This window comes from Centroberyx affinis, unplaced genomic scaffold, assembly GCF_046629955.1.
Source record: "Centroberyx affinis isolate AG114_WGS23_722 - 3 ecotype Tasmania unplaced genomic scaffold, CSIRO-AGI_Caff_v1 ptg004041l_1, whole genome shotgun sequence".
NCBI classification, from domain to species: Eukaryota; Metazoa; Chordata; class Actinopteri; order Beryciformes; family Berycidae; genus Centroberyx; species Centroberyx affinis.
Window position 1 is genome coordinate 204,267 of NW_027281838.1, and position 23,867 is coordinate 228,133.

Below are 23,867 nucleotides of genomic sequence, written 5' to 3' on the forward strand. Positions count from 1 at the left end.
TCCTGCAAATATTTAACAATAGACGCCTTGTGTTAACAAATGAAGGGATTCTGTCCACAGAAACGCTAGAAGGCTTTTAATTTGAAACGGAAACAGAAAGTGTTGTGTAAAAAAAATATATTTATATATATATATGTTTGTTTTAAAAAAAAAAATATATAGAAATATATATATATATATAGGATATATATAGGCCTATTTATATATATTTTTTCATGTCTGTGACATATTCTACAGATATAGACATTGAAACTGTATTGAAAGGTGTAATGTTGCTGGTATGATGTCAATATGACTACCAACAGATCATTTTCCCTGTCTATTTGTGCTGAGAACCGCGCGCGTCATGCTGAAAAAATAGGCGAGACGCCGAATCTCTGGATGAGCCGCAGCCGAGCCGCGCCGCTCACCGGGCCGTGTGGCCGCTCACCGGGCTGTGTGGCTGCTCTAACCTGTTAACATGGGCGCCGAAATTAAAAGCAACAGGTTCCGCGACGCTCACGCAGGCGCTGTGGCCCGGGCGTAATCGGCAGCTTCAACAAGGAAATGAACCCGGAGGGGAGGGGGCTGTTCCACCAGCACAAATACGAATAGAGAAGAGAAGAATAAGACGTTGACTTAAAAAAAAAAAAGTATTTTTGCACAAAAAACAAATAATTAAGCAACAAAATGCAACAATACAATCTGTACAATGTGTTTCCATAATAAGCATTTAGTTTAGTTGAATGTTTAGTTCATTTAGTTGAATGTTCCCCTCTACATTTAAACAGAGATTTGGCATGTTTGGACTACATAGGCTACACAGATTAAACACTACACAGGTTACCTTTCATTGTAACTGCACATGTTGTATGTCAAAATACTCCTACCGACCTGTACTTTCACTACACACTAACATTTATGCCCAAGCTGTTTAAAAATAATTGGATAACTTCACAACCAAAGTGTTAAAAACACAACACCATCAGAATCTCACAACCGTTATGATCAAACAATTAACGGGGTTGAGTGTGACGGGGTTGTGATTTTTTGCTCAAGATGGCCACTGCTCTACATGTGGTGAATAACAGGAGAGCACATGGCATGCATGAGATTAAGAAATTGTATATATTGTTGAAATAACAAAGATAATTTTCACAAGTAATAGTTTTCTATCTTTATTTCATGTAACAGGGTTGAGTCATTGAGCTTGACGACCACAATATCACAATATAAATGACTGAAATATAATTATAAAAGAAGGTGGTAACTTGCTTGTTTCTGCACCATGTTATTCAGAAGACTGCTATGATTTCACTTCCTGCTGATGATGTCACATAAGGATCAGTTCATTATTTTTATTGGGAGAAAATGATTTGTGTAACGGGGTTGAGGGGTTACTGAGGTACGGAACTAAACAATGTGATTTTAATGAATAATCATGAATTTACAATTTACAATTTCACATTTGGCAGACGCTTTTATCCAAAGCGACTTACCCATGAGATTTGCATACAACACAAGCAAGTTTCTAGATAGGAGAGAACAACGAGAGTAAGTGCTTATAGAGCTAAGTTCTGGTCCAACAGGACAAAGGTGCTACGAGACAGTGCAACAAGCTAAGTTCTGGTCCAACAGGACATAGGTGCTACGAGGGAGTGCTACAAGGCAGTGCTATGAGGTAATGCATAGAGTGCATCAATTTTTTTTTTTTTTTTTTTTTTTATGAAAGGAGGTATTTGCTAAAGAGCTGGGTCTTTAGCCTTTTCTTAAGGATAGAGAGGGATTCTGCGGCTCGAATGGAGTTTGGCAACTCGTTCCACCACCGGGGAACCACAGAAGAGAAGAGTCTGGCTAGAGACTTAGGGCCTTGCTGAGGTGGCAGCATCAGGCGCCGCTCCATGGCAGAGCGTAGTGAGCGGGAGGGAGCGTAGACCTGAATGAGGGAGTTCAGGTAGGTCGGAGCCGTTTTGGTTATTGTTTTGTAGGCGAGCATCAAGGACTTGAACTTGATGCGGGCAGCAACTGGGAGCCAGTGGAGGGATATGAATAGCGGAGTGACATGTGCTCTTTTGGGCCGGTTGAAGACCAGACGCGCCGCCGCGTTCTGGATCATCTGCAGAGGTTTGAAAGTACAGGCCGGGAGCCCTGCCAGTAAGGAGTTGCAGTAGTCAAGGTGTGATATTACAAGAGCCTGTACCAGGAGTTGTGCTGCATGCTCAGACAGGTAGGGTCTGATCTTCCTGATATTGTATAGAGCAAATCGGCATGACCGAGCAACAGAAGTCACATGCTCCTTGAAGGTTAGCTGGTCATCAATCATGACACCCAAGTTTCTGGCAGACTTTGTGGGTATGAGCTCAGTTGATTCGAGCTGGATACTGATTTGTTGTTGTATAGAGGGACTGGCTGGGATGACAAGGAGCTCAGTCTTTGACAAGTTAAGCTGAAGGTGGCGTTCCTTCATCCAAGCCGAGATGTCGGCGAGGCATGCCGATATCCGCGCCGAGACTGTGGGGTCGTCTGGCGGGAACGACAGGAGGAGCTGGGTATCGTCAGCATATGAATGATAAGAGAAGCCATGTGAGTGGATCACTGCACCCAGTGAGGTGGTGTATAATGAAAAGAGAAGGGGTCCAAGCACTGACCCTTGAGGTACCCCTGTGGACAAGTAGTGGGATTTAGACACTTCCCCTCTCCAAGACACTCTGAAGGATCTCCCTGAGAGGTAGGACTCAAACCAGCAGAGGGTAGATCCTGAGAAGCCGAGCTCAGCGAGTGTGGAGAGGAGGATTTGGTGGTTCACCGTGTCAAAGGCGGCCGATAGGTCAAGTAGCAGTAGGACAGAGGACTGACCGGCAGCTCTAGCTGATCGCAGTGTTTCTACTACAGACAAGAGCGCAGTCTCGGTAGAGTGTCCGCGTTTGAAGCCAGACTGGTTGGGATCATACAGGCGGTTCTCAGAAAGGAATTCAGAGACTTGATTAAAGACCGCCTGCTCAAGTGTTTTGGAAAGAAAGGTGAGTAGTGAAACCAGCCTGTAATTATCAACCTGAGATGGGTTGAGTGTAGGTTTCTTTAGTAGCGGGGTAACCCGGGCTTGCTTAAAAGCAGTGGGGAACACACCCGCTGAGAGTGAGGAGTTGATGATGTGCGTGACTGCAGGGATAAGTGTGGGAGAGATGGCCTGCAGGAGGTTGGAGGGTATGGGGTCCAACGGACAGGTAGTGGGGCAAGAGTCAAGTAGTAGTTTGGAGACTTGCTCTTCAGTGAGATGGGAAAAGGACAGGAGTGAGGTCCTGTTAGCTGGTGGCAGCAGACTGAGTTGGTCAGGCTCAGAGAACTGATTACTGATGGTAGAAACCTTATCAGTAAAGAAGGATGCAAAGAGGTCAGCCGTGAGCAAACTTGAGGGTGGAGGTGGTGGAGGTTTGAGGAGTGAGTTAAAAGCTGAAAATAATTTGCGAGCGTCCTTGGCGCTGCTGATTTTATCCTGATAGTAAGTGGTCTTGGCATTTTTTAGATGGGAGGAGAATGCCGATAAGAGAGTTTGATAGTCAGTGAGGTCAGTGGGATCACTGGATTTGCGCCATTTTCTCTCCGCTGCTCTGAGCCCCGCCCGTTGCTCTTTGATGACACCGGTGAGCCATGGGCTAGTGGGGGTTTTACGAGCAGGTTTAGATGAGAGTGGGCAGAGATTGTCTAGAGAGACAGCTAGTGAGGAGCAGAGTGTGTCTGTAGCCTCATTGACATGGAGTGAGGAGAACTCATTATGAGGGGGCATGGTAGCCGTGACCTCATCGGAGAGCCAAGCCGGTGTGAGGGACCGGAGGTTCCGTCTGAAGGAGACCATTTGCGGTGGAACGTCAGGATGTTCCGGCAAGGAAACCATGAATTGAACAAAGAAGTGGTCTGACAGATGTAAGGGAGTGACAGTCAGATTTGCCGTGGAACAGTTTCGAGTCAAAATCAGATCGAGTGTATTGCCCGCTTTGTGTGTGGGAGCGGTGGAGACCAGTTTGAGGTCAAATGAGGACAGTAGTGTAAGGAAGTCAGCCGCTTGGGGTTTGTCAAGATAGAGATTCATGTCCCCCATGACAATCAGTGGGGTGCCATCTTCAGGAATAGCTGAGAGTAGCATGTCCAGTTCAACAACAAAGTTCCCCAGTAGCCCTGGTGGGCGATATATGATAACCACAAATAGTTTGACAGGAGCGGTAACCATGATTGCATGGTATTCAAAGGATGAGTTATTGCTTAGAGGAGAAAGTTTAGTGAATTTCCAGTCTGTGGAAATAAGGGCCCCTGTGCCACCTCCACGCCCAACGGAACGGGGTGTGTGGGAGAAAGTGGAGTCAGAAAAAAAGAGTTAGAAAAAAAACATTAGCAGCAAAAAAGCACAGATAGATGTTTATGTGAATGGCAAAATGTATGGACTTTTTTTCTAATTTTATTAGGCATATCCCAAGTACTTTCATCGAAGGCCATGAAGGACATGACAAAATAGGTGGTGTCAACTGAAAAAACAAGATCATTTCTGATATAAAGATAAAATATAAGTAATGTTTTTTACACTTTATTAAAGGGGACATTTCAATTGATATAAAAAGCTTTTAAAAATAGATTTTGGTGACCCAGTAGATATATATACATAAAAAGGTCTAAGGGACTCAAATCGTACCAGTTTGGTGGAATGACTCATAATCTCTTTGATAATGGAAACAAATAACCTTCATAACCTTCTGTACGAGTGTTTTTCCATAAGACGTCACTCATATCCTCCATTACACATTAAACTGTATTCCTCAGCTTCTCAGTGTGACAGAGAAAATGTGTGTAGACTCTTCTACTCTTCTGGGGGTTAAATAAAGTCAGACCAGCACACAGCCGTCATTTTGGGGGGAGACAGGGTGACGTGTCGCCCCCGATATTTTACAGATATATAATACAGCTTATTTGTCCCCCTAAATTCACTCCAAAAGTTACCAACTTCACTTCAGGTCCGATTTCAAGCAATACTCCAGTAAAGAAGTATTAGCAGTAAAATGTAGTGAAGTATCAAAAGTAAAAGTCGTCATTCTGTCAGAGAGTTAAATTATTGAAGCATGAACCTGTCATAAGTATTTTAATGTTGTCGGTCTAACTGCTCCATACACTGTTGGGGAGTTTAAACTCTAACAATGCAACATATTTTATGAGCTTATCGTATGTTTTGCGTGTAAAACCTTATTCTGCAAAGCAACTAGTAACTCCAGCCGGCAGATAAATGTAGTGGAGGCAAAAGAAGAAGATTTCCCTCTGAGATGTAGTGGAGGAAAAGTAGAGATATCCTCTGTTTATCTGCGGATCAGCTCCACTACACAGTGAAGCAGCCGACCTGCACACATGCTGTAGCCGGTACAATCCACCAGAGGGCGTCCTCACTCCACAAAAACCTCCTCTTGAACAGATCCATGACCTGAACACAATATGACCTGAACACAGAGAAGAGCTGCTGGAGACTCTGTGCATGTTAACACTGTCTCTGTTATCGCTCCACCGGTCTGAAGACAGTTTTTACACTCTGAAATGTTTTGTTTCAGCTTCTGCTCCTGAAAAAGGTTTGTTTTCTGAGGTCAAATCAGCCTGTAGTTTGAGAGTAGAGGTTCCAAAATGGAGTAAAATTGGATAGATTAAGGATTTACTATGAAATTCTTAAGATAACCTGGAGTCAAATTCTCCTTTATTTTGAGTGAGGATAGGTAAAGTTCAAAAAGTGTAAAATAGAGTTGGAAAGTGGTTTCATATGAAATGATGGATCCTGTCTTTTGCCTGTTGGAGAAATTTGACATAAAATCTGACTGTTTCTTTCTTTCTTTTTTTTTTTTTTTTTAAGATTTATTTTAGGCATTTTCATGCTTTATTTGACAGAGGTAGTGAGAGCGTGACAGGAAGGTATGGGAGAGAGAGAGGGGAGGACATGCAGCAAATGGTCGCTGCAGGAAGGACTGAGCCTAGCATGGTACGCGCTCTACTCGGTGAGCCACCGGGGAGCCCCAACTGTTTCTTTCTTTAATGTGACTTTGATTGTTTTTGCTTTCTTACATTTTTGTATGTTGTTTGTGACTTTTATGTTTATCATGATGCTGCTTTCTTCATCAGTTCTCCCTTGATAAAAAAAAAACAGAATAAGATTTGTAATATTATTGTGAATAAACTGGTTAAATATAGGTTAGATAAAAAAAAGAAGCCCAATTGCATTACTTGAGTTAGGTGAAAATACATTTTCTTGCACCTATATATTAAAAATCGAATGTTTTTAATTTCCCTTTCAGAATTCTAGATATTGAACATAAATGTGTGAATCTGAGTCTCTGACATCGTGGTTCAGCCTCTTTTCCTCTCAAGTGTCTTAAAATGGATGAAATAATGTCGGTAGAAATGACATCAGATGAAATTACATACTTTAACGCTTTACTGAATTTTTGGCTGGACCGCAACAGCGGGGCCAGCCCTACAAACGTGAATGTCTGTCACTGACTGACTGACTGACTGACTGAGTGACTGACTGAGTGACTGACTGACTGAGTGACTGACTGAGTGACTGAGTGATCAAGTTACACCATTGGTCGGCCGTGGCACGTGGCACATCATAGCGTCACAGAGCCAGAAATTTAAGTTTCGTTTTCTCCGCCGTCTAGTTTCTCCGCTGAGATTGGGAGCCCGTTTCTCCCACACAGTAAGCAGGCTGACCAATATCATGCATGTAAGCTGAAGCTAAAGTAGAATCTATACAATTATATCATATCACCGTTTATTTCGATGCATATGCGCGAGCTCAGTCCACCTGAAATCCTCTGTTCTGTCGGGGGAGAGAGACACACAAACAAGCATGGAGGTTTCATCACGCCGAGGGCTTATTTCCGACCTTCCCGAAGTTTCCCGGGGCCACGGTTCCGGCCAGTGCCACTAGCTGGGCGCCGATTTGTTCCTGATGATCCGGCCGGGTAACAGGGCGCCTGGCGCTTGGATCGGCAGGATCGATGCGGGCCGTGGGTGGAGACGACAGCGGTGGAACGATCAGTATGGATGTATGGATGTATGGACTATTATTCTGTATTAGCAGTCTACAGCCAGGGGTTAAAGTGGGCCGGAACGATCCGGAACGGCGTTCCGGCACCTTCGATTAATAAGTAAATAAATCTGATTGGCAGTTTCATAGGCTACATAATAATGACAAGCGAGTTCACAGGGCTGCCAACTCTCACGCATTGACCGAGAGACTCACGCAATTGACATTTTTCACACGCTCTCACACCACAAATACACAAATTATTATATTATATTATATTATTATATATATTATAATTATATAATTATTATATTGTAATTTATTCCCATGCATGCTGCTCAGAGTAATCTCAGTCAGTGGCTCTTCTGTCTCTCTCTGAGAGTAAGTTGCTATGGTTACGGGGACGCTCTGTGTCTGTCGCTCTGAAACTCTCATGATTCCCAGTAATAGGTTTTTTAGGTTAGTATGCCTATGCAAGATCATGAATGTAAGCACCTCAATGCTGAAATCTAGTAATATATATATATATATATATATATATATAAAATATGTTGCTGTTTCTTGACTTAATCCAAGAGGTTAGGTGGTGTAGAAATGCAGGAAATTTGTTTTAAATTACTATTTTTTTCTGAACCCCCCCCCCTCCGAAACAGGGTTCCCCCACCTGCCAAATCCCACTTTAACCCGTCAACAGCGGAGTTAGTTACACCATTGGTCGGCCGTGGCACGTGGCACACTCATACACGGTCCAGCCATATACTAGGTTTTGACCTAGTCTTGTTTAAAAACGATTTAGCTAACATGGTGTGGATGTTGTTCAGATGAAATGCTGAATGCTGAGCTCAGTCTGTAGAGATTTTTTATTGTTTTCATCAGAATCAGCTCAACTAATAAAGAAAAGCAGAACAGAGGAACCTGAAAGCAGAAACAGTCAATATTAGTGTTAACATCATTTTACTCCTCTATTCATTTACATGTTAGACTGAAAGGGGTCGGGGCCAGAATCCCTTATTTGGGCTGAAAAATGACATCACACTTGAGAGACAATTTGACAATGTAAATCAATGATGTCACACATTACATTTCCCTTGATTCTGAGATGTAATAACTCACAACATAACTCAACTACAATAAATTAGTTTATTTTATAGTAATTATCCGATATAAAAAAATCCTGTTTGAAGCTGAAGACCAAACAATGTTCATTTAGGCAAAACTTTATTTCTGATTATAGAAAACTAGATAAATGTTTAGATTGAATGATGAGATGAGAATAAAATACCAAATAAAACAAAGTTGCAAAAGAAAGATATTTTAACCTGTCAATCATCAACAACAGACTCTAAGATTAACAACCATAACTTGATTCTGTCTGGTTTCATTTCTCATTCATTTCATTTTCACACTAAAATGTTTCACAATAAAATGTTCTTGTACGTGTGTGTTGTTAAAACCCTGTTCAGTTTCCCAACACACAGAATACACTCTGTTTATACTGACTGATGGATGTTTGTTTACAGTAAAATGAGTAGGAAACACTGATGAAAATACAAACATTAATATTCTCATGTTAAGATGAATGTGTGTGTGTGTGTGTGTGTGTGTGTGTGTGATCCTGTCCAGAGTGAAGTATCATTTCAGCAGCTGTCTTTGGTCAGCAGTCTGAGTGTTTCTCTCTCCCTCCTCTATCTGACAAGAGACACTGAGGAACCAAACACAGTCCAAAACCCAAGCTCAAACTCAAACCCAAACCCAAACCCAGGGTAGAGTGGTTCAGTGAATGTGGAGTGGAAGGTGTGGATGTGGATCAGTGTGTCAGAGGAAACTCTGTAGAATGACAGAGAGCCAGCAGGCCAGTCCAGATACACTGCTACTCTGTTAGAGCCAGAGGAGGAGGGGGAAGGTATGACTGTTCTTCTGTTATTGTGACAGACAGAGTAACTGTTATCAGAGCAGGTCAGACTCCAGGACGTTTCATTCCATCCAATCCTGCAATCATCACCCCCTCCTCTCCTTCTGATTCCTCTGTAAGTCACTCCTATATAAACCCGTCCTTTCCACTCGACCTCCCAGTAACAGCGACCAGTCAGACCATTTCTACACAGCAGCTGAGGACAGCAGTCAAATCTCTCTGGGTGATCAGGATATGGCTGCTGCTCTCTCACCTCTGTCACCATTCTGTTGTCTTCAGACAGGAAGAGGTCTCTGTGTGCTGTGTTTGGGTCCAGTGTGAGTTCACAGGCATCTGATGGAGAGAATAAGACTCGATACAGCAGCAGCTTCTCATCTAATACACCTGTTGTGTTTATTATCTGTTGATTTATTAACAGATTGACTGTTCATTTCTTCAGTTTCATGATGACACATTTTGTCAGCCATCTTTTTTCACAGTAGGATTTGAATAAATAGATGTCACATACATGAGCTTTCTATTTAAATAGAAGCTGAATGTGTGCTGCTTTGTTTTCATGAATATAAAACTAAATACACACTTACACTTCCTCGGACCTGGTTTCAACCTCTGCCCTCCACCATGGTCCACACTGTGGGGTTAAATAAAGTCAGACCAGCATAATCTCTTCATAACGGAAACAAATAACCTTCATATCCTTGAAAAGTGATTTTCTGATTTTCCATACATCACTCATATCCACCATTAAACATTAAACAGTATTTGTAAGAGACATTTCTTGTTAAAATATAGATTATATAGATTTACTGATTGTTTTGATTAATATTGATAATATTTAACATTTACTTGTGTAACATATAGTTTATATTGCCTTAGATTAATGCTCGTCTCTCTTTAGCTAATTACTGTCAGCAGAGAAGCATCAGGTGGATTGTACATTTACATTTTCCTTCAATAGAGAGAAGCTGTTGAGCTAGAGCACAAATTAGTTTTGACCGTGGCTTTGAACTTGTCCTTTACTGTGCCTTTTTTCCTCATCCCTTTGTTTGATTAAGTAAACGGTAAAACAAAGACTGTGGAGTGAAGGGCCTTTTTTAGAGTCACCAATCAACAGTTTAAGTGAGCTTGATACATCGAGAATGAAGAAAGCTGAACTTTCAGTGTTTCCCATCTTCTCAGTGTGACAGAGAAAATGTGTGAGACTCTCAGCCTTCTAGCAGACGTTGCCTCTCCATACCTGAAAGAGTCCAGTCTCCAGTGTGGATCCTCCAGTCCAGCAGAGAGCAGCTTCACTCCTGAGGCTCCTGGATGATTGTAGCTCAGGTCCAGCTCTCTCAGATGGGAGGGGTTGGAGCTCAGAGCTGAGGCCAGAGAAGCACAGCCTTCCTCTGTGAGCAGACAGCCTGACAGCCTGCACACACACACACACACACACACACACACACACACACCAAGGTACATAGGTAGATGTTTTTTAGTATACATCTGTGAAAACAGTTGTGACAATGCAGTCAAATTCTGGCAAAAAGTGCAACCGTCTCAAATGCAAACAGTTGACCCAGTGATCGGCTTCATAGGCAGATTATGAGACAAAGGGCCCCTGGGCACCAGTGTTGGGCGGTAACGCGTTAGGCTACTCAGTGACATGTTACAGTAATGTGATTACTTTTTTCAGTAGCAGTAGTGTAAGGGATTACAATTTAATTACGTTACAGTTTCTAATCCCAGTAACACTCCATAACTGTGTTACTTAAACCTGATCGAGACCCTCAACCGGTTCTCAAACATCCAAAACATTTACATGAAGTACAAAACCCCGACCCCATCTAGCGCCTGTGGAGCAGCTGTTCAGCTCAGGAAGTTTGCTGCTCACCTCCAGAAGGAACAGACTGTCTGACAACAGGTTAGAGAAGCTTCTCCTTATGAGACACAATCGTTGTTTCACTTCTGAACAGCAGGCCTGGCTGTGGTCAGGAGCTGCTCTTACTAGTTTTCTCCTCAGTGTTTCAATAAAGGGGATCCGTTTTAAAGTATACGCAGAGCCAATCGCACAATATCACCTGAATCTCAACTCAGGATTTACAGCTCAGGAAGCCTCTAAGCTTATCTTTTTTGAAAGATGATGATAACTTATGCTCCCATTGCGTATATAATATTGCTCTGCCTATTATCTTTTTTTGTTATTGCACTTATGGAAGAGAAAACTAAATAAACAATTACAACAGAATTACAAGGTGCAAACACATATTATCCTAGGCCTAAAAAACATAAAATGACAAAATTATAAAAAAATATATTTAAATTATAAACATATTTTTAACATATTTTAAAGTGCAAAATGCCTCCGATTGCCTGCAATGCCCCAAAATCTACTGTCTGGCCACACAGCAGCTGCATGGTATATGAGTCAGTGGGCCCTACTGACAGATCAGGAGTGGAAAACAACATTTTGGGGTCTTGGTAAAACATGACATTACATTACAAGGCCTTTGGACAATAATGCAGCGCTTTACTGCTAAAGCGCTATAGATAAACTGAGGGGAACACTCACTGTGACAGAGCCATGTTGACACCTTCAAAACTAATGTTTAGGTTATTATAGGGGGAATTTTGGGGCTTTGGTGTTGATATAAATGACTAAGCCCTTTGACTGCAGGGCAGTAAATGTAAAGTTAGTGACAGCATCATCATGTATCAGGCTCTGGCTCAGGGGCCCCCCTGAGCTCTCGGGCCCCTGGGCCTGTGCCCGGTCGGCCCGTTCAGTAATCCATCCGTGATCGGCTCTGTGGCTTCAGTTGGTTCAGTTTGACAGTTTGTCTCAGTTTGGGACAGAATCTTAGAAGTCCGTTCTGCTATTTTAGGTTTCAGCAACTGATGCTGCAAGGAGAGGAAACAGTGAAATATCTTCAAGCTGATCGATGCATTCATCTCCAGCAGAGTTTGTCGACCGTCCCCAGAGGCAGAACAAAACATGGGGAGGCAGCACTTTCTTATCATGCTACACAAAACTGGAATAAACTCCCAGATAATATTAGACATGCCCCTAATCTGACCATTTTCAAATCTAGGCTAAAAACGTACATGTTCTGTGTTGCCTATAGCCAAGTCTCCTGCTATTTTGGTATTTTATTTTATTTTCTTCCATTTTATATCTTTAATGTTACGCACTTTAAATTCCTATTGATTATTTTTATGACTTTAAATTGTTTATTTTAATGGTGTATTGTATTTCTATTTAAATGTAAAGCACTTTAAATTGCCTGTGTACCCTTTGTATGCACTTTTAATGTTTGTCATAATGAATGAATTCTTTTATGCCTATCTTATGCTATCTTTTTTCCTTTCTTTTGTGAAGCACTTTGAATTGCATTCAATGTATGAAAATGTGCTATAGAAATAAACTTGCTTGCTGCTTGCTTGCTTCATGGAAAGTAATTCAGAGGCTCCAAAACAGAGCTAAATGTTGGCATCACAACTGGTTTAAAAATCATGTAAACAGAGAAAATCTTCCACAGGTCAGGTGTTTATTTACTGACATTAACCTGCATCAGGGTCTCTGCAGATATCAGCAAATTGAATTTAATGCTTTTTAAGACCTTTTTAATACCACTTTTAAGACATTTTAATGCCACTCCGAGCCGTAACTGGTCACACCAATTAAGGTTACACAAAAGCAGAATGTGAAAGCAAAACCAAGCACAGTGTTGATGACAGTGTCGGCGCACAACCCCGCCTGGAAATCTCTTCCAGCTATTGTTGTGAAAATTTCCATTTCCCCATTTCTGGATTTGCTAGCCATCTCCTGTGCGTCTGTCTGTCTCTGCTGACTTTCCCACTCATTTATCACACTCATTTCACTGTAAAGTTCCCAAGCATCCAGTAATGATGCATCAATTTTGTTCCGGCCTGAATCAGTCTGTCAGAATTATAAGGCTCCACGGTTCCTACGGTATGGCTATAATAAATCACAATTAACAAACAGATGTTTTTTTTTAATTCAAACAAGTCATTAGGTTAAGGGACTAGTAACATGGGCCCTTTAGTAATATCTAACGGCAGCCACAGGAACTACAACAACATCGGCAAACGTGTTCCAAGGAGGTTCTCCTCCACCAGTCACACAGCCCAGCTCCACCCTCTCTCACCCCTCCCGTCCCACTGAGCTACGGTGGTCTGAAACTGACAAAGTATGAACTGCTGTTTTAACGGCACCTAGGCAAGTAGTGTTAAAGTTCAGCATGTCAAGTGAAGAGGAAACATATCCCATTGTAAACTGTCACAAATGTTTAAAACATCCCACAGAGTTACAGAACTATCATGAAGTCAAGTAACATGGAATGAATAGATAGCGATGCTCTGTTATCAGCTAACCCAGAGGTCTAGCAGCTCAAGCTAGCTAACGCTAACCAACCACATCCTTTAGCCGCTTACTAGCAACAGCTTGTTTGTCATCATATCGCTTGACAGATATTTATGTGCAGTGAAGTCATTCAGTAGCGCCGCCGCTGCTGAAAATCCGCTAGATTTTTTTTTTCATCAAATGTATTTCTGCCGAGACGCATCTTTGGTAGAAATGACAATTAGCGACATGTGGTCGTGGAAAAAGCATCAACGCCCCCACGCTGTCAGAAAGAAATACAGGGGAAACACTGGAGCTAAAGTTTGCCATGTGGCGTGTGGCTAACTTTAGCTACATCATAAGTTGTTTACCTGTCCAATAAACACAAGGCCAACTCCACATCGCTCTTGTTTTCAGAGTCCAAGCTCCTCCACCTCTGCAGCAATATTCACTCTGGTTTTGGAGCAGCTTTCTTACTGCGGGCTGTCAGGCTTTTTAAGCTTACTGCAGTTCGTTCTGCCGTGGTTGCACAAATGAAACTGAAAGGAGTCCCGACCTCAAGAGGGGCGTGGATCATCTCCACCAAAACAGAGTATGGGACTGGACTGCTTGTTTAGGTAACATTGAGGTAACAGTGGAGTGACTGGCGTTGATCAGCAACACTTGCAAACCCCCTCTGATATATTATGGTTATTTTGTGCAACAAGCCAATAAAATATTACTCAGTATTGCTAAAATGATAAAGAAAATATTTAAGACCTCTGGGAATCTAATTTCAGATTTTTAATGCCATTTAAGGCCTTCATTTTCGCAACATTGTTTTTTTTTAATGACCCGCAGGATTTAAATCTGTTGAACAGACTGAATAATCCTGACCTGAGAGACTGTTTGAGAGCACAGACCTTAGTTTGGAGAAATGTGTCAATTCAATTGAAAAAACTGTAAATGGATTTTACCTGAGAGTCTCCAGTCCACAGTGTGGACTCTCCAGTCCAGCAGAGAGCAGCTTCACTCCTGAATCCTGCAGGTCGTTGTTACTCAGGTCCAGCTCTCTCAGACTAGAGGACTGGGAGCTGAGAACTGAGGCCAGAGCTTCACAGCTTCTCTCTGACAGCTTACAGACACTCAGCCTTAATGGACATTAACAGAAATAAAAATGTTATTCTCTTATATTTTAATGTCAATGTTGTCTGTGTTTTTTCTTTCAGATTACTACTAATAATAATGATAAACTTTATTTATCTAAAAGCAGAGGTTACAGTGTACTTTGCATGGTGCTGTAGCTCACTGAGCTGAGTGTAGCACTAACAAAGCCAGGGATGCTGTTTTGATTCCCACTGGAGTCACCAATGATAAAAATGTATTCACACATGGTACTGTAAGGTGATTTGGATAAATAAATCCACCAAATGGTACATGCTATATTATGCTTTACAAAAAGCTATAAAGAAGAATAGTGAGATATATAAAGCAGATTTAAAGTGTTTTAACAGATGAGCCTAATCCCTCAGGAAGGCATTCCACAGTCTAGAGGCCCTGATGGGAAAAGTATTTTCACCTTCAGTCTTGAGTCTAGACTGAGGGAAAGTCAGAAGGACCTGAAGATCTCAGCTTGCTCTCCGGATCACAGGGAACTAAGAGCTCTGCAGTGAAACTCATGGACAAAACTAGCCATGCTTTAAATGTGATCAGTGAAATCTTAATATTAATTCTGTATCTTAGTGGTAACCAGTAGAGAGATGGTACAAATGGGGATATATGATCTCTGTTGAACACTAGTTAAAATCCTAGCTGCTCTATTCTGAACAAGCTGGAGATGTGACAGTGAATTATAGCTGAGACAGGAATAAAGAGAAGTGCAGTAATCTAATGACATGATATCAGAGCATGGACGATCTTCTCTAAATCCTTCATGTTCATGGCTGTGTATTTGAATTTGAATAAAACAAGTGCTGGAAAATTCCCAAACTTTCTTTAAAGTGAAATTCTAATTGAAAATGCAGATGTAAAATGGCTCTGAAATCCTGATGTAAATCTTGCAGGGTCACACTCTGCAGATTCAGGAATCTTGACCTGAGTTTTGAGAGCACAGACCTTAGTTTGGAGAAATGTGTCAAATCAATTGAAATAAACTGTCAACTGATCTTACCTGAGAGTCTCCAGTCTACAGTGTGGACTCTCCAGTCCAGCAGAGAGCAGCTTCACTCCTGAATCTTGCAGGTCGTTGTTACTCAGGTCCAGCTGTCTCAGACTAGAGGACTGGAAGCTGAGAACTGAGGCCAGAGCTTCACAGCTTCTCTCTGACAGCTGACAGCCACTCAGCCTGAAGGAGAATTAGTGATGAAGACAAACAATAACTTTGCAAACATATATTGTTTTTCCTCTGTATGAATATTATATTTTAGATTTTGAATCTATCCAGTTTTCTATGCACTTACAAAGATTTATTGGAGGCTTTGACCACTGGCAGCAGCCTCAGAAGAGCCTCCTCTGAAGCAGAGTATTTCTTCAGGTCAAACACGTCCAGCTCTTCTTCTGATGACAGTAAGATGAAGACCAGAGCCGACCACTGAGCAGGGGAGAGTTTCGTTCCGGAGAGACTTCCTGATCTCAGGTACTGTTGGATCTCCTCCACTAGAGAATGGTCGTTCAGCTCATTCAGACAGTGGAACAGATTGATGCTTCTCTCTGCAGAGGGATTCTCCTTGATCTTCTCCTTGATGTACTGGGCTGTTTCCTGATTGGTCTGTGAGTCATTTCCTGTCTGTGTCAGCAGGCCTCGTAGGAGAGTCTGATTGGTCTCCAGTGAAAGACCCAGGAGGAAGCGGAGGAACAAGTCCAGGTGTCCATTGGGACTCTGTAAGGCCTTGTCCACAGCAGTCTGGTAGAGCTGATTTACCTGAGATTTGTCTCTTAATAGTGTAGACCACCAGGATGTTGACTGAGTTTCTGACAGCAGATTGACACCAGAGTCGATGAATGAGACGATGACATAAACAGCAGCCAGAAACTCCTGAATGCTCAGATGGACAAAGCAGAACACCTGGTCCTGGTACAGCCCACGCTCCTCTTTAAAGATCTGTGTGAACACTCCTGAGTACACTGAGGCTGCTCTGATATCAATGCCACACTCCGTCAGGTCGGCTTCATAGAAGATCAGGTTGCCTTTCTCCAGCTGCTCAAAAGCCAGTTTTCCCAGAGAGAGAATCATCTTCCTGCTGTCTGTATTCCAGTGTGGATCTGTCTCAGCTCTCTCATGATACTTGACATTCTGCTGTTTGGACTGAACCACCAGGAAGTGGATGTACATCTCAGTCAGGGTCTTGGGCAGTTCTCCTCTCTCACTGGATTTCAACACATGCTCCAGAACTGTAGCAGTGATCCAGCAGAAGACTGGGATGTGGCACATGATGTGGAGGCTTCGTGAAGTCTTGATGTGGGAGATGATTCTGCTGGTCTGCTCCTCATCTCTGAATCTCTTCCTGAAGTACTCCTCCTTCTGTGGGTCAGTGAAGCCTCTCACCTCTGTCACCATGCCAACACACTCAGGAGGGATCTGATTGGCTGCTGCAGGTCGTGTGGTTATCCAGAGGCGAGCAGAGGGAAGCAGATTCCCCTTGATGAGGTTTGTCAGCAGCACATCCACTGAGGTTGACTCTTTAACATTAGTCAGGATCTTGTTGTTCTGGAAGTCTAGAGGAAGTCGACACTCATCCAGACCATCAAGGATGAACACAACCTGGAACTTGTCAAACCTGCAGATTCCTGATTCTTTGGTGTCATTAAAGAAGTGATGAAGAAGTTTCACCAAGCTGTACTTTTTCCCTTTCAGCAGATTCAGCTCTCGGAAAGTCAATGGAAATATGAACTGTATATCCTGGTTGGCTTTGTCTTCAGCCCAGTCCAGAGTGAACTTCTGTGTTAAGACTGTTTTCCCAATGCCAGCCACTCCCTTTGTCATCAATGTTCTGATTGATTTTTCTCTTCCAGGTAAGGGTTTAAAGATGTCTTCACATTTGATTGTTGTTTCAGGTCCCGCTGGTTTCCTGGATGCTGTTTCAATCTGTCTGACCTCATGTTCATCATTGACCTCTCCACTCCCTCCCTCTGTGATGTAAAGCTCTGTGTAGATCTGATTCAGAAGTGTTGGGTTTCCTGCTTTAGCAATCCCCTCAAACACACACTGAAACTTCTCCTTCAGATTAGATTTGAGTTGATGTTGGCAGATGGGAGCAAAAGTTTCTGAATGAACAAACAACAAATGAAATCAATGAGTGGATTTCAGTGTGGATGTATATATTTTCCCACTCCATGATATCTATTCAGCTCATCAGTAGTGGACAAACATGTTCTGACTGTGTGTGCAGCCCAGAAGAATTGTACAGATCTGATACAGATGTGTACAGCATATTTACAGCAGAGTTTGGAAATGTAAACATCTTTCATTTTCCACCATTTCCCCTTTCCATTAGGGCTGCACGATTCTGGTTAAAATGAGAATCTCGATTTTCTTGCTTAGAATTGAGATCACGATTCTTAAGCAAAACTTTTTTAATAGAAATTTTTACTGCACTCTTTCGCCTGATACAGACAGAAACAACAAAAAATATAATAATTACTGTAATGGGACTGTCACATCAACTTTGCGGGTCAAATGGGCTTACACACACAATGTAATTATAGACTAAATTCCAATGAAATTTAATTTAATTAATGTAATAAATTTGAAGATGGTTTATTCCGCCATCCACATTCTGTGCACACTGCACACTGCAGCATTAAGTATAGCCTTAGTTACACGAGTCTTTGGAAAATTACCTGCCTTCCTGAATCTTTTTTTCGGGTTGCAGATCGGTTTCAGGCCGTTGTTTTATGTGTATGAAAATAGGTCGGGTGAGTTCGGATGTGTCGGAATGGACGGTTGCGGGTTGAAAAAAACCTGACCCGCTTCATCACTAATGTAAACAGTAACCTGCTAACTCCTAATCTACTGCCCTACAAACGTTAACGTAAGTAGCATCATTACCTTGTGGTATTTAAGTAACTTTAGTGGAATTAGGTAGTTTAATTGATAACTGTGTGGCAATGCATTGAATTGAACTCAACACACTTGCTGTTGGCCTGTCAAAGCTGATATAGCCTAATTCAAATGTTTGATGAATGCAACACTTATCATAAGAACAATACATCAAAACTTACATCTCTCTTCTTCCCTTATTTACAGCACAACATTTGAACAAGTGTTTTCCTGTGTGTGTCTACTGTTCTCCATTATGTCTCTCTCTGGAATTGTTTTCCTTTCTGCTGATTTCTCCTGCTCTGCATGTGCACATTTCGTCACGTGAAACACAATGTTGTCACTTGTTAGGAGCGATTGGTTTGATGCAATGGATGTCCCTAATGAACATGCAGCAGAATCGTTGTCATTTAGAAATGAGATCGACGTCTTACTTTGTTACTGTCACTATTGTCACTGTTTTTATTTTTATATGATACTACATTGGTGTATATTTTATAACAATGTGGAATATGCCTGCCCAACCCTGAGAACTTTTGTTGAAAAACTCAATAAAAAGATTTTGAAAAGAAAAGGAATGAGATCGCATAGGGGTATGAATTGAGATCGCGATTTTAATACGATTAATCGTGCAGCCCTACTTTCCATCATGTTAAACCTGTTAAAAGCCTCTTACTGCTCTGCAGAAAGTCAGCCATCTCCTCCTGCTTCATTCTCCTCAGGAAGTGCACAGTGATCTCCAGAAAAGCCTCTCTGCTGCTCCTCCTCTGCTCTTCCTCCTCACCGTTCACCACCTCCTCATCCTCCCTCTGGTTCTCTGAGCATTCTGGGTAATCTGGACTCAGAACCCTCTGGAACCTTTTCAGCTCGTTCTTCACAAAAGTGACAATGTTCTCCTCAAGAAGCTGGAACAGAATATTATAGACATTAAAGTTTCATACATTAAAATCGTGGAACACAACATCACATTAATCTTGCATGGTTTGAAAGCCCACTGGTCTAAAGAGTGCAGCATGGAGACTATAATGACCAGAATGGTTGATTTGCATTTTCTTTGTAGCTGAAGTAAAAGGTGTTGTTGTACATTTACACACCATAAATATGGAGTCCAGGTCTGTTTGATGCTCCTGAGCAGACTGACCAATGGGAACCTCTTTCCTTTGATGGTGAACTCTGTGGAGAAAACATTATGTATTAGGTCTCCAGATAACAACACACACACACACACACAGGTTGTTAGAGTTGTGTTCTGTCATGATGAATCCTGGCAGAAACACAAGGTGAACTGCACTGTAAATGTTGACATGGCTTTCCCAAAGCAGGTCCTAGCGCTATCTTGAAGTCATTCTTCAAGACATTTGTTCATTTCAGAAGGCTTTCCCGAACTTTATTTGTGTAACACTTTTCTAACGTTTACAAAACGCTTTACATACAATAAAACCCAGAGACAGTGATGTAAAAGTATCACAATTAAATAAATAAAATAAAGTTGAATAAAAAACAATAAATAAATTAAAAAATAGGAATAAAAGGTAATAGATGAGAAACAGATACAACTAGAAAACAGAGATACAACTAAACTTTACATAAAACTGTGTGGCAAACCACATGAATGCCCAGACAGTACAAGTTGTCCCCAAAAGAGACTGTAATAAATAACAAAATAAGTAACAAGATTAGGTCAAAACCTAGTATATGGCTGGACCGTGCATGAGTGTGCCATGTGCCACGGCCGACCAATGATGTCAGTCAGTCAGTCAGAGAGTGAGTGACAGACATTCGCATTTATAGGGCTGGCCCCGCTGTTGCGGTCCAGCCAAAAAAAGAAGTAATAAAACGATAAATACAATTACAAAAATGAAAAATAAAATGGACATACAAGTATAAGGAGCAATTCACATAAAAGCCTTAAGTGTGTTTTTAGAAGGGATTTAAAAGATGAAACTGATTTAGCTAGCCGAACTTCCTCCAGTTACTAGTTACTTCTCTCAAAAAGTAATTGAATTACTTTACCAATTACTGAATAATAAAAGTAATTAGTTACTAGGGAAAGTAACTTTTGTGTTACTTTTAAATGTCTGCTTCAATTCTCTTATTACACATAGCTATATTATTTTAGTGTTGCTGTGGCACAGTGTGGGACAAGACAACTGTCAAATTTTATCTATCATTGTACCCATTATCACTATGATGAAAAGTAAGTAGTGGAACAATAAAACACAATAGATATGTTTTGATAGGCCATACCAATTTATTGCCAAATGCTTTGGGATTCAACACATTAACATTGCTTCCCATGGTCAGAGAAAGTCTCCAGATTTGTCGCTAGTCGCTTTTGAGAAATAAAGTCTCCAGGGAGTTTGGTAGTCTTTTGATTCACTTGCACCACCGTAAAGTCGGATGATCACAAACCGGATAATCCAGTAATGAATAACAAGCCCATATAAATTTAAGTAATTGTAATTGCGTTAGTAATTTGAAAAAGTAATTAGTTAAATTACTAGTTACTGCCAAAAGTAGTGGAATTAATTGGCAACGCGTTATTCCCAACACTGGTTAAAATCCTAGCTGCAGCATTTTGAAGCTGGAGACGTGAGAGGGAGGCTTGACTGAGGCAGGTATAGAGAGAGTGAAGAGTCTAGACGAGATGAAATAAAAGCATGAATTACCTTCTCTAAATCAGCGTGAGATAAAAAAAAAATGAAGCCGATTTTTTATATATTTCTCAGTTGAAAGAAGCAGGACGGCGCGACTCTCTTTACCTGCTCCTCAAATAGTCGTCTAATCTAGTTGTGCAATTTCAAGTATGTCTTTGCAGGAGCCATGAAGGAGAGATCCTACAGCAGACAGGCCGACGTCAAACCTAAACTCTTTCACCAATGTATTTATTAGTAGGCTACAGCAAATTTGAGCATATGCTTCACATTAGTCTACATTAATACCCTCTGCCTTATGCAGTCAGCTATTTTGCACTGTTCTAATCAAATCCCAGATAACTGGCCAACTACACCAACAGTGGTTTGAGCCTGCAAATTCAGAAAACATTTTCCCACAAATTATAATGGTCAGCTGGGTCGATATCACACACCAGCCTACATCCACAAGGCAGCCTGTCAGTCACAGCTCTACTGAAATGGCAGCATTACAAATAGTACATAGACGTATATACATTCAGAATCTACAGGAGACAAGATGAAGTGAACTGTTGGAGGCTATAAACTATATCCGTTAAAAATTAAGGTTTCTTCAATCAATTTCTTATGCTTTCAGCTTCATAAAATTGATGCTTCCTTGAATCGACCTGTGATGCCTTACGGTTCTAGATTAGGTTAGACGCACATGAAAATTTCAAGAACTCTCCTGAAGTAGTGTGTGAAATATATTGTGAGTTTTTAAGATCCATCATTATCAGGACAGTCAGCCCTGATTATTGGATGTGATGTTTTGAAAGAGGAAACTAAATCAACAGAGTATGAAGGGCCGGACCAATTCTATATCTCATGACTTCATACCTCTTCTCAGGAGAGATGGATAACAACAAACTCATCTGTTTCAAATTCTTACCTTTGCTCAGCAGAGTGGTGTCCATCTTTGAAGTAATAAGGTGGATCCATAGACCAGTCGCTCTTCATGGACACACAGCTGGGTTCAGGGGAGTCTGGTCTCTGCTGCTGGATCCTGATAGAAACATTATGAACACAGTGAAGGTATCTGTGTCCTTATGAAGACAATTTAACTTTCTTAGTAGTGCTAACATACAAAGATAATGATGACTTACATATTTTCAGAGGGATGTTTATCTTTAAATTTAACAGGAGGATCCATAGACTGGTCACTCTTCAAGGACACACAGCTGGGTTCAGGGGAGTCTGGTCTCTCCTGCTGGATCCTGATAGAAACACAGGATTGACAAAAGAAGGATAGTTTTAACCTCAAGAAAATCAGGATTTTGAGCAGAAGGTCACCAGTTCAAATTCCAGAACCAGATAGAAAATCTGTGAATAAGTAACGTTCTCTGCTGTTGCTGCAAAACTTTCTCTACACAAAAAAAGGATAAAAAAAACAAGAGCAATGTTACATATTATTGTTAATATCTTGGTCATCTTCAGAGGTAATTTGTTCATTCAAATCCTTTGTTAATTCTAACATTATATAGTGACATTATGTTGACTTACTTCAGTTTCAGAAGAATGATGTCTTTTAAAATAAATGGGTTGATTCATAGACCGGTCTTCTTACTTATTTTCAGGACAGCTAGATAAAAACTCATCTGTTTTAAATTCTTACCTTTGCTCAGCAGAGTGGTGTCCATCTTTGAAGAAATAAGGTGGATCCATAGAGTGGTCACTCTTCATGGACACACAGCTGGGTTCAGGGGAGTCTGGTCTCTCCTGCTGGACTGGGCTTCAACACAACAGAGACAGAGCTTTTACTCTGAATAATGATGCTGTAATGATTTCACTGCTGAGCTCTGAGATGGAGAACAGTCATGGACAGTTAGAGATCCTCATCTTACCTCTTAGCTTTGGTCTGGCTGTCATGTTCCCCAGACAGAGTGGTTTTAGAGGGAGGGAGCCCCTCCTCTCTCTCCTCAGACTGACTCATAGTAGAGCCAACACCTTTACACAAACACACCCAACATGCTGTTAGCTGGACTGATTCATTACAACAAGGTTTCCATTACAGGATATATCACTTCTGCTGTTGTGATCACTCCTGACTGTAAAATGACAAATATACAATGCACTGAACTTTCTGAACTGACTTTAAAAGTCTTAAAATGTTTTAAATTTTACTTTTAGACACTGTAGTCACCCTGTTTATGGTTTGCACTTTTGTTTTTGTTTTCCGTCAGAAATAAAATGTTTTTACCTTGGAAGATGTTTGCCTGGTGAATTCACATCCAGATCAAGTCACAGAGACTTTCTGCCTTCATCTGTAGAGGAAACACTGACAGAGAAGACGCTGCTTATTCTCCTTCGTCAGTTCTGGAATTCTGTGTTCATTTGATCTGAGGCTGCTGTCACTTCCTCATAACTTCACTATCAAAGTCTAGAACATCAGTCTGACACCAAATCGGTCTAACCTGAGGCCAGAATCCAAGTCTGAGGCAGAGAAATCACAGAACAGGTGATGTAGTTCTACTGTGTGTCCACTAGATGGCGACATTAACCACATCATCTACAGTGAACTAAACAGCAGACCAGCACACAGATGTAATGATGGAGGGAGAAATTTATATCACTTTAAAATTCAATGACAGAGCGAGAATGAGAGTGTATATCTAAAATCTGTCTGACGTCACACGACAGCTGCAACATCAAAAAGGTTTCTTACTGAGGTGGAGCATGTGACAGGAGGCTCTTCAATTTTATTATAGCAAGAGATTTTACTGTCTCTGTGACTTGATCTGGATGTGAATTCACCAGGAAAACATCTTCCAAGGTAAAATACATTTTATTTCTGACGGAAAACAAAACCATAAACAGGGTGACTACATTGTACGCTTCCACAGGTCTTAGGCCTAGTTGAAAACAGGAGGTCATGAAACCAGACAGGTTAAAATAAT

At 41.3% G+C, this 23,867-nt stretch overlaps 1 protein-coding gene across 3 annotated transcripts in view; it reads right to left on the reverse strand.

Annotated features, from left to right (window-relative positions):
* LOC139663519 (NLR family CARD domain-containing protein 3-like) overlaps window positions 1-23,299 on the reverse strand; it is a 40,453-nt gene extending 17,154 nt beyond the window's left edge. The window contains exons 1-10 of one of the 3 annotated variants that reach the window (XM_071542212.1): window positions 22,077-22,180; window positions 21,863-21,976; window positions 19,393-19,471; window positions 18,975-19,203; window positions 15,720-17,523; window positions 15,431-15,604; window positions 14,238-14,411; window positions 10,180-10,353; window positions 9,527-9,573; window positions 8,470-9,275 (exon numbers count right to left, since the gene is read on the reverse strand). In XM_071542212.1, the coding sequence (XP_071398313.1) occupies window positions 8,716-9,275; window positions 9,527-9,573; window positions 10,180-10,353; window positions 14,238-14,411; window positions 15,431-15,604; window positions 15,720-17,523; window positions 18,975-19,203; window positions 19,393-19,471; window positions 21,863-21,976; window positions 22,077-22,123 (3,402 nt within the window). In that variant the 5' untranslated portion in view covers window positions 22,124-22,180 and the 3' untranslated portion in view covers window positions 8,470-8,715. Of the gene's footprint in view, window positions 1-8,469; window positions 9,276-9,526; window positions 9,574-10,179; window positions 10,354-14,237; window positions 14,412-15,430; window positions 15,605-15,719; window positions 17,524-18,974; window positions 19,204-19,392; window positions 19,472-21,862; window positions 21,977-22,076; window positions 22,182-23,170 lie in introns of those variants that run through there. The other 2 variants (XM_071542210.1, XM_071542211.1) reach the window with 2 other exon arrangements.
* Between the last annotated feature and the right edge of the window lie 568 nt (window positions 23,300-23,867).